Source organism: Frankliniella occidentalis, unplaced genomic scaffold, assembly GCF_000697945.3.
Source record: "Frankliniella occidentalis isolate FOCC.00 unplaced genomic scaffold, Focc_3.1 Scaffold141, whole genome shotgun sequence".
Classification (NCBI taxonomy): Eukaryota; Metazoa; Arthropoda; class Insecta; order Thysanoptera; family Thripidae; genus Frankliniella; species Frankliniella occidentalis.
The window spans coordinates 383,298-393,707 of NW_026267268.1; the positions used below are offsets into that span (position 1 = coordinate 383,298).

The 10,410-nt window shown below is 60.4% G+C and overlaps 2 protein-coding genes across 2 annotated transcripts in view; one reads left to right on the top strand and one right to left on the bottom strand.

Moving 5' to 3' along the window:
- Positions 1 to 10,410, bottom strand: part of LOC113211841 (RYamide receptor-like) — a gene marked incomplete at its 3' end in the record, with an annotated part of 99,407 nt that overhangs the window by 8,495 nt on the left and 80,502 nt on the right. The window contains exons 3-4 of the mRNA XM_052270848.1: positions 10,006 to 10,248; positions 8,214 to 8,476 (exon numbers count right to left, since the gene is read on the bottom strand). Of these exons, the coding sequence (XP_052126808.1) occupies positions 8,214 to 8,476; positions 10,006 to 10,248 (506 nt within the window). The remainder of the gene's footprint in view (positions 1 to 8,213; positions 8,477 to 10,005; positions 10,249 to 10,410) is intronic.
- On the top strand, positions 1,770 to 4,619 carry LOC127750145 (putative fatty acyl-CoA reductase CG5065). The gene is made up of 8 exons (XM_052270843.1): positions 1,770 to 1,857; positions 2,345 to 2,695; positions 2,792 to 3,041; positions 3,139 to 3,287; positions 3,372 to 3,481; positions 3,573 to 4,008; positions 4,083 to 4,346; positions 4,426 to 4,619. Exons 2-8 carry the CDS (start codon positions 2,436 to 2,438, stop codon positions 4,502 to 4,504), a joined length of 1,548 nt encoding a protein of 515 aa, XP_052126803.1. The 5' UTR covers positions 1,770 to 1,857; positions 2,345 to 2,435; the 3' UTR covers positions 4,505 to 4,619.

Consider the following 10,410-nt stretch of genomic DNA (forward strand, 5'->3'; position numbering starts at 1 on the left):
AAGGGGGGGGGGGGGAGCGGACAAACGACATCATTCTGATGGGTACATGACTGAGGTCGCCCGACAGCACGGTCGAGCGGCATTGAAAGGGAGCGCAGGGACGCGGTGCTTTGCATCGGAGAAGTGAGGGACACATTGTCCGGAACGGCCAACAAAAGTCCGGTCCAGGCTTCCACCGTATCTTTTCCCTTCTGTTGAAATCATCGCAGTTCAAGAAAGGCACGTGCGGCTTGCACGTGCCTGACAGCGAGGGAGGTGGAGGGGGGGGGGAATCCCTTCTCTGCGGGGCCCGAGCCTCATGGCCTTAAATGAATTCGCTCCATTCCTCACCCTATCCCGCTTGTTAAATCATGTTATTCCAACGCCATCATGTTAAAATTTGGTCCCCACGGGGCGGCGGGGCGCGCCGAACTTGTGAACCCCACTGCCACCCCAGAGAAGCCCCTCTTTCCGTGATTATCACTGGCCACTCTTATTTTTGTCTTCTTCCGGCTATGTCATCGTCATCGCCCTGCTCCGCTTTCACCCGAGGTCGAGGCCTCGTTTCTCCTGGCTGCTTTGCCTTCCTGCGGTTCGTGTTGACATGTGGGGAGAGCTTGGTCCAAAGCGTTCAGGGGATGACACGGGTATGTGATGTGAGAAAGAGCGAGCGCGAGCGCACGGGCCGACAGAGACAGACTGACTGAGACAGAGAGAAAGGGGGATGAGAATCCGCCCCACGCCCACACCGACGCCACACCACTATGAGAAATCGCTGCTGCGGCCTCACAGCGTATGAAAAATACATGTGCGTCGGCCGTCGCAATTTCTCCCCCGTTTTCTGGGTCAGGCTTGGTGGTGGTGTCGTGGGACACATCATTGGAATGATGGAACTTCCTCACCGCGTGGCCACACTAGTGAAGAAAAAATTAAGTTTAATTTTGCACGTCAATTGACGTCTAATGTAGGATTCGGCAGACTGCGCTATACAAGGCTGACAAGTTCAAAACAGAATAAATTTTCAGTCAAAGAGTGGAAAAAGGGGCGGAAGAAGGATGTGTACTCTGCGGCTCGGGGCTCGGGAGCTAGGGGTAGGGGTGGAGCCGGGAAATGTGCAGTCCATCGATCCCCAGGGAGGCGAGGGGCCGAGCGACGGACAAATAGAAAGTGCTTCCGCCACGGTTTCGACAAGTCGACACTTCCACCCTGTGGCCGTATGCATACGAAGCAAACAACCGGGTACCCTTTCGAGTGCTTGCAGGCCATTACTATGGGTCTCTCGCAACGCTGCAAAGCTTATATTATAGGCCCTTCGAGTTTTGAGCTCTTGCAACGTGACTTTAGATGTAAGCAACCTTCGCGGGTATAAGGTTGCAATGAGCTCTTTTCGGCTGTTTTAAGAAGCCGGGACCGATAACTTGCGTGCTTCAGGGTCCGGGACACGTGCCGGAAGGTCAGTCAGCAGAGATTATGCTGGTCGTGGTCGAGATGAGTACCGCGCGCGAATTCCACATGCAGATCTAGGCGTGACTCCCACGGGACCGGGGCTGTAACGGAGAGTTTTTGCACACCGTTCCCGCGTGTCTCCGCCGCCGAAGGTGCCCCACCACCAGAGCAGTCGAACAGTCGAATAGCGGAAGCATAAGCGATACGAGCTCGGCTGAGCCGAAACGGCTTGGAACACATGAAGAAGAGAGCCGAGCCGAGACAGCTGACCAGCCCAAATCCGAGCGAGTCGGTCGGAGCGCTGCGGCTGCGCTCCGCTGGCTGCCAGTCGTCGTTCATGACTGTTCCAGTCCGCAGTAGGCATTGGCAGATAGTAGCAGACACAAGAGGGACCTGGCGTGAACTCCGGTGGCTGCCACCGTCGTGGTCTTTGTAAGTTTCTGATTTGGTTATACCAGGTGGCTGGTTCGCTGGTTCACGCCGCGCACTTTTGTACTATGCAACCCGCCCGCACGGCTCCATCCGGGACTGCATACCCATCAGGCGCAGGGGACCGGCTCCAAGCGCTAACACGTCACTAGTTCAAAAGTGCGCGGCGTAAATCAGCCACCTGGTCTGGTATACTCTGGAAACGCAAGTGTATGTGAATGTCGCACACTTGCTGGTGTGTGAGAGCCTATTCGTACACGAAAGGGAACTATCGCCTTTGAAATTCACAAGCTTGGGCCTGCAAGCTCCATGTGTACGGATGGCGTTCACGCAGACACAAGTGTGCGAAATTCACACACTTCCGATGTACCAGGTGGCCGAACAACTCCGCGCAGTGTAGACTTAACAGAGTAATCTTTCATTAGTATCTATCCACAAAACAACATTTGGTCCCCAACTTCCTGTTTCTCATAGGATTTTCCGCCTTCAGCCTTGATTTCAGGAGCCCAAAAGGGAGCAGCACCAAACAACCAAACATCCGTCTAAACACTCGACCGCGACGCGGTCTCCTTGTTATCGAAATGGACGTCAACTCTGACCCTAGCAGCTTCCCGACGGGGACCTCCGAGGCCGCCGGGATCGCCGACTTCTACCGCGGGCGCAGCGTCCTGGTGACGGGCGCCTCGGGGTTCATGGGCAAGGTGCTGGTGGAGAAGCTGCTGCGGTCCTGCCCAGAGGTGGAGGCAGTGTTCGTCCTGCTGCGGCCCAAGGCGGTCCGCGGGGAGCTGCAGCGGGAGCCGCTCGGGGTGCACGAGCGCCTACAACGTATCCTGGCCACCCCCGTGAGTATTTCCACCACTTTTGTTTCGTCGTCTGGGAATCTTGCTTTGTTTACTGACTTCCGATAACGTTGAAACGCGCTTGTCGTGGTTCTGCGGGTGTTTGATGGGCTGCGCCGCAGCCGGCCGGAGGCCCTCGCCAAGGTGACGGCCGTCGCCGGGGACATGTCCGCACCGGGACTCGGCCTCTCGCCGTTGGACCGGGCGCGGATCCGCGCGGCCGTGACCGTCGTGTTCCACGTGGCCGCCACCGTCCGCTTCAACGAGCACCTCAGGATGGCATTCCAGATCAATGTCCAGGGAACGCGCGCCGTGCTCGACCTGTGCCGCGAGATCCCTGGGCTGGCCGTGAGTTTTAGTTCACCCCTCCCCTCTAAAAACCACCCGCCCGCATCCCGCATATAGGCTACTTACACTACATTGAAGCTCGTCGCCCTTCGTTTAGGCGCTGGTGCACATGTCAACCGCATACTGCAACTGCATCCGGAAGGACGCGACCGGGGAGGTAGTGTACCCGGCGCCCACCACGGCGGACGCCCTGCAGTCGGAGCTCGACCGAAGGGACGACAAGCAGGTCGAGGAGGACACGGCCAGGTCTGGATGAGTGTCGGGGAGGGTGACGATGGAGGTGAGAGCGAGTTGTAACCCGCAGTACTAAACACACGGTTTCAACTCCAGCCTGATTGGAGGTTACGTCAACACGTACACCTTCACGAAAGCCGTCGCCGAGAACGTGGTGTTGGAGGAAGGCGTGGGCCTGCCCGTGGCCATCGTGAGGCCGTCTATCGGTGAGCTCGACGACGACGGCGGGGCCGGTTGCCGCGGCACAAGTAATTTCAAAATAAAGATTGTGCGATGGTGATCAAATAATGTTTGCAGTGTGCCCGTCGGTGCGCGAGCCCTTCCCAGGGTGGGTGGACAGCCTGAACGGGGCGGTGGGGCCCTGGGTGGCGATCGGCATGGGCACGCTGAGCTGCATTTACGGGGACTTCGACAAGGTCGCGGACGTGGTCCCGGTGGACGTCTGCATCAACCTGACGGTGGCGGCGGCGTGGGGCTGCGCGGCCGGTGACGCCCGCGACCTCACAGTGTACAACTGCGTGACGGGCGCCACCGCGCCGATCACTTGGGCCCGCCTCACGGCCCTGTGGGTGGAGGCCACGCGCCGCCGGCCCTTCGCCAGGTCACTCTGGATGCCTGCGATCAACTTCACCACCTCGCGCCTCTACCACCGGCTCTGCACCGCGCTGGGGAAGACCTTGCCGGCCCACCTCGTCGACCTGGCCGCGCAAGCTGCGGGGAGGAAGTCTCCGAGGTCGGTCTGGCGGCCCGGCGTGATCCTGGGGCTCCTGGCCGTGACCGCTAGCTCAGCCATACTCTCTGTTCCAGGATGACCCACCAGGTCAACAGACAGACGCACATGATGAAGGCGCTAGACTTCTTCACCACACAGGAGTGGCCCTTCACGGACGACAACGTGCGGTCTCTGTGGTCGAGGATGGACGCCCGGGACCGGGAGGCGTTTCCCTTCGACGTGTCCACCCTGGACTATGAGGAGTACACGAAGACGAACCTGTACGGCACCAGAAAGTACCTACTGAAGGAGCAGGATAGCGAGAGTTCGATACTGGAGACCAGGTCCCGGCTGCGCAGGTAGGTGGGGCGAGCGGCACATCTCATTGTTTACGTCGACTGTGTGCGGATATCCCCATGACTTTTTCTCATGTTACAGAATGGAAGCCGTCTACCAGATGGTGGTGCTACTCTCAGTACCGTTGCTAGTGGCCGGATCACTCTACACACAATTGTAAACGTACAGAGCATGCAATGTTGATTTCATATTTGATACTTTTTTTTTCTAGAAGATAAAATACGCAACAATGTTTTTCTGTATTTTTCTGACTCAATTGCAATAAATTTTGCCATTCGCCCAATATTAATTATGAAAAACCCCAATCAAACGTCCATTAGTGAGTGAAATGGCCGGAAATGGCATAAGACAGTAGTTAATACTCACTAGACAGCATGTAGCCCATCAACATCGACTCCCCCCTCTCCCTTCACTTGGAGCCCCTGCCAGCCACGGGGTAGGCCACCCGCCACGGAGGCCCGCGCTGAATTGCCTACCTGCCAGGCGTTTCCCTGAAGCTCTTCTAAGAATTTCAATTAATCTCCAAATGTTTTCAATTGTGTGTTTCCAAATTTGGGTTGAAAAACAAAATCCTCCATTCGGAGAGACGATCAAGATAATCCGGGGAGGGGGGGTACACGCTGGCCATGAGCCCGCTGGTGGCTCCTCGGAGTCTCTCGCGCGGAGCGGCGACATGGTCTCAGTGAGGGTGACAATAAGTGTCGAGAGTCCGCGCGAGAGGCTGTCCCAAAACTCTCGAGTATGAAGTCGCGGCCTGACAAGGGCGCGGCGGCCCCGGCCAAGGCCGAGAGGGCGGGGTGCGACATTCCAACAGAGAGCGCGGGGGCGGCGGATCTGCGGGATTAGGGCTCGTAGGACAAGCCCTACACTGCTCTGGAGTTGCCATGCTGCTCCGTGAGGAGATGCGGCGCTGCGGCGCACGGGGTGCGTGCCGCCACTCTCGCCAGACTTACAACGCCCCCCCCCCCGGGATTATTGCGTAAGGCGGCAGCTCGGTGCACCGAGGCGCACCGAGCTCCAGGCGAGCTGCCGGTGACCTTCCCGGTGAGAAATGAGCCTCGAAACGGCATCTAAACGACACCGTTGCGATACGCCAGACTGACCGTTATGACAATTGTTTTTGATACCGCTTCGAGAGAAATCGCTGTGCTTACTAACTTGCACCCACATTTTAAACTTGGCAAAGGCTAGAGTTTTCCACCACAAGTCAAGCATTTTCACGTTCTCCTTTTTAGCCCCTGGGGTCTCCGCCGCCGATCCTCGTCGCGTACGTCACGTTATATCGCCGCCGTCTTATGGCTGGCCTTATCATCGTCGCCGCCCTCCCCGTCGGCCACCTAATATCATCGCCCCCCCCCCCCCCCCCCCCCCCGTCCCGGGGGCCGGGCGCCCTCTGCCGGCTCTGATTCTGTTTACCCCGGGCTTACCACAAACCCAGACCCCCGTGACCCCGAAAAGCTACCCCGACGACAACGCTGCCGGGCCGTAGTGGCAGGGCGCGCGGTGGGGCGGTGCGGAGCGGAGGGTGGGGGGTCGGGGTGGAATTTGACCGATTCGCGAGCGATATCCAGCGTAGCCAACCGTTTTGAGTCCACAAACGGACCGTGGGGAGGAGCGGGGACCTCGGAGGGAGGACGGAGGGGGGACAATTGCACCCTCGTCTACCCCGCGACGCGACACATCGTGGGACGTGTCGGAGGGCATGGCAGCGTATCAGGGGCGAGGGGGGCGAGGCCGCCGGCGGCGAGTGCCTTTCTAAACCTCGGTCCTGCCTGTCGGGACGTAACCCGATACTTGTCGCCCGGCCTCGCAGTGCTGGCCGACAGCGTGACCAGGGCCCGGCACGGCCCGGCACGGCACGGCACGCCCGCGAGGCACTCAGAGAGCGGATTCCACTATTGGACCCTCGGCCGTGCCGGGGCCGGGCCCATCCGATGTGGGTGGACTCGACTGCCGTTGCTTGCCGTCCTGCCGCATGAGCGCGCCCCGCCCGTCCCGCCTTGCAGCGCGCCACGCTGCCGACGCCGCCCCGGACAGCCCATAGGATTTGCGCTTCGCGAAACCGAGGCGGAGATATATGTAGCGGAGAGCAGCCGGAGGGGACGGTGACCACTTCGCCCTCGTTATTGTGCGTCCTGGAGGATGCCCCCCCCCCCTCGCCTTTTGCTGCGCGCTCTTGGAGTTGCCTCGCCGCTGCGCCACTCGAGCCCTGTCCACCACGTCCACCCGCCCCCGGAGCAGATGCTATCCCCTTTCAGCCGAGCGAGCGGATCCACAGTGCATTGCAGCTCTATCTCGTCTTTTCCATCATTCCCGTCTCGCTGCCCTTTACCGAGGACGCGGCCCGGAGCTGCAGATGGATTCCAAAGAGCGCTCAAGGGGAGCTGCCCCATGAGTGCGACGAGGACGAAGCTATACGGAAGGTATAGGAGAGCGCTCTTCGGAATCAGTCGCCTGCGGCCGTGCGCGCCGTGCGGGGCGGCCTACATGAACGAGGCTAAAGGGATGCCCGCTGCCAGACCAGGGGGCGTACGATACAAAAGGAAAGTGCAGCCGCTGGACGACGTCGACCGAGCCCTCTTACTTGTGAGCCCGGGACGCGGCGGCTTGGCCCTGAGCCATATGCCTCGACGAAGGAAAGGCGGGGTTGTTGGGGCGTGGCTGGGATGCCGCCTCAGACGGTAATGTGCTACAGGGAAGGACGCCGGCGGAGCGCGGCTCAGTGGCAACGGGGCCTCCAAGGCTCGGGCTTATAGGCTGCGAATCATGGGAGGGCGAGCCGGCCGGCCGGAGCGGGGGCAGGCCTCTGTCCGGCAGGGGCGCTTTTGCAGGACGGGCAGGAGGGGGAGGAGCAGGAGCGTGAAGGCCGAGACCCTGCTCCCTCCTGCTCTTCCGGAAGCGGCAGCCAGCCAAGGCCCCGCATAGTATGGAAAGAGGGGGGAAGCGGTCTAGAAGCGAGACGTGTCCGTGCGACAACGACAAGGATTATCAAAAAGAGGATGCTGTAAGGGTGGGCGGCACGGCTGAGGCGCTCCGCGGCCCGCGCGGGGGCGGCACGAGTCGGGCCCTGAGGAACTGCAGCCGTCGCGGCGCTATCGCCTCCGCACATCGCCGCCCCCACAAAGTCACGGTCGTGTGCAAGGCAGCGGAGCGGACCACCCCGACCCGGGGGACAGTCCGGCCCGGAGTCGCCTGCCTCTGAAGGCCAAGGCGACCGAGGCCTGCGGGCAGCTCTGAGCAACTAGGAAAGACAGGGGGCGTGAGCGGGGGCGGAGCGGGGGCGGAGCGGGGGCGGGGCGCGCTGAGGGCGGCCAGGAGAGCAACTAGCTGCGGCTCACTGCATTCCCGCCTCGAGTCGAGTGCCCAGCCCGGGCGGGGGCGGCGCCTCTCTTATTGTCTCCTGGACGATGCTCTTGCTAGTGTCCCGTAGAGCACCCCCGGGACGCGAGAGACGAGTGAGAGAGAAGAGAGAGAGAGAAAGGGGGATGGCGACAGAAGAAGGGGCGGGTTGTCGCACGGATCACAGCGGAGCGGCTGGACTGCTGCGAGACGCGGAGTCTCTAATTGGGTACTTGTAGAGGACGACGGGCAAGACGGGCGGGGCGGGATCAGAGAGGCGCGCCGCTGCGCCCTAGAAGGAGCCCGAGCCTGTGCAGGCCGTGCCCGCTCGGCCGGGAGCACAACAAGCACGAGGATAAGCAAACGGAATAAAATGGACAAACAGGCGGCCCTTGTGAGGCAGGCGGCCGCCGCCCACCGCCTCGTCGGCCTGATCGAGCGGAGAAGAGGTCGTTTGGTTCCGTCTCATCTGCCTGGAGCGCGGCGCCGCTCCGCGCCGCTCACCGCTGCTGCTGCTGGGGGGGGCTCACCTGTAGAAGTACTTGAAGCGCGGCTCGTCCCAGCGCTCCGCGCAGACGGCCCGGTCGCAGGAGCGGTACTCCTCGCTGGGCTGGTCCAGCTCGGAGCGCAGCAGCACGGGCAGGGCGGTGAGGGCCGCGCCCGCCCACACCACGCCCAGCACGCCGCACAGCTGCCCCGTCGAGAGGCGCGGCCGCAGCGGCCGCAGGATGGCGACGTACCGGTCGGCCGAGATGGCCACCAGGGTGTACGCCGACACCATCACGGACACGGCCTGCAAGGACGGAAACGGAGATAAAAACCATCACCGTCAACATTGGAACATTTTAAAAGATGATAAAGTGTTTTCCTGACAATTTTTGCAAGTGTGAAAAGAAAACACGAGAGGAGTAGCAAGCTCACCACACCTAATCCTAATATCTCCGATATTGATAAGAAATTTTTAAATAATAGTGTATTTCGACTAACGGATGAAGAAGAAGAGCGGGTAGAACATAAAGGTTCGTGATTGGTCGAGCCTTCACTCCCACTAACGGCGTGACGTAGAGGCGGGAAACTCTCGACCAATCGTGAACGTTTCTGTTTTGTCCGCTCTTCTTCTTCCTCCGTTATAGCCGAAGTACACTATTTGGAATCCGGATAACAGCAATCCTATAAATTGGAGAAAAATTAAATTACGTTTATTTTCGCTCTTCGAAAGTCGCACGGGTGCACCACGGGTGCAATGGTAATGGGGCACCTAGCGGTAAGCGGCCGGCGGCAGGTTGGTGTACTGCGTGTGTACTGCTGCAGCGAGCAGCGGAGCGGCCGAAAGTATCGATATCGAATGAGAGGTTATAACAGTGCTTGGTTTAGTGCTTCAGTCTGACGTTACAGTGGAGGAATCGACACGCGCCGAGCAAGTGGAAACGTACTCTTGCACCTGGTCTATGCTGGTCATCGTCTGGACACGAGCTCAACTCAAAACAAGGTACAGCCACAAAACCGCGCGACTCGACCCAGCGCCGGGCGACTCTAACCTCAAATTTTGGTTGGTTCATCTAATGGGCTCACCAACGCCGCACGAGGACACCAGCGGGGGCCGATGTGCTTCGCGAACGTCCTCGCGGGAAGGAGAGAGGTTCAGTTATTCCGAATTCCAAGTGGGTGGCCTACCCGTCGCCTCCACTCTCAGTCCGCTCTCCCGAATGACACCGGGGCCGCGTCATGAAATTTAAATCAGCCGAGCGAGATGTCGTACGCGTGGCCCTTGCGTGCTGCGCGGCACACTTAAACCCAAACGAACTGGAGTAACTCGGTCTAATTATTGCTGCCCTGCCGACGACGTCCCCGCACCGAGGCGAACGGGTCACCGCCCTCTCCGCCTCTTTGAGTCTCCCTCTCTCTACCCCTTTTAATCTGGTTGGAGCGCCAGCCAGGGCGAGAAGCCGAAGGCGAAGGAGGGTCACCGCTCTCCGGGTGTGGTTAGGCAGGCAGTAGGAGGAGGAGCCCCGGACGGACTTTGGCACACCCGCCCCCGCACCCCTCTTTGAGAGACTCATCCCTTCTCCGAGGCCCTCCGTTCCCTTCAGCAGTCCCGATTCAAATTTCTCGTTTTCCCATCAACTGACACTCAACCCCCTCGGGCTCAGCGGCGGAGGGGCGGTGGCTGCACCGCGCTCTCCCTGCTCCCCCAGTTCCTCCCCCCATCCTCGTCGCCGCTCCCCGTACACAAGCTTGCTTACACTGTCCACATGCTCCGCCGCCCCGCTCTCCAGGGCCTCGACGGCCACCCGGAGGCACACCACCGGAAGGCATACTCACCTGCGAATAGTTGACGACGGGGCACAGCCAGGCGCCGAAGGGCCAGTACTGCAGCAGGAAGGTGGACACGAAGGAGAAGGGCACGCACACCAGGGTCATGAGCATGTCGCCCACGGCCAGGTTGAGCAGCCAGTAGTTGGTGGTGGAGCGCATGCGCGGCGAGCCGGCCACGACGTACACCACCAGCCCGTTGCCCACCAGCGCCACGCAGAACACGGTGATGTACATGAGGTACACCACTACCTGCAACAGGGGCAGAGAGGCAGGGTGTTATGGTGTTATGTACCTCATATTCCCGTCCGGTCCCGACCGGAGGCACAGGGTAGGGTGTGTTCTGCTTCCCCGAGGCCGGATCGGAAACGAGATCGCGATGATCCGATGTGGCAGAGAGGCGAGTAAAGCGGC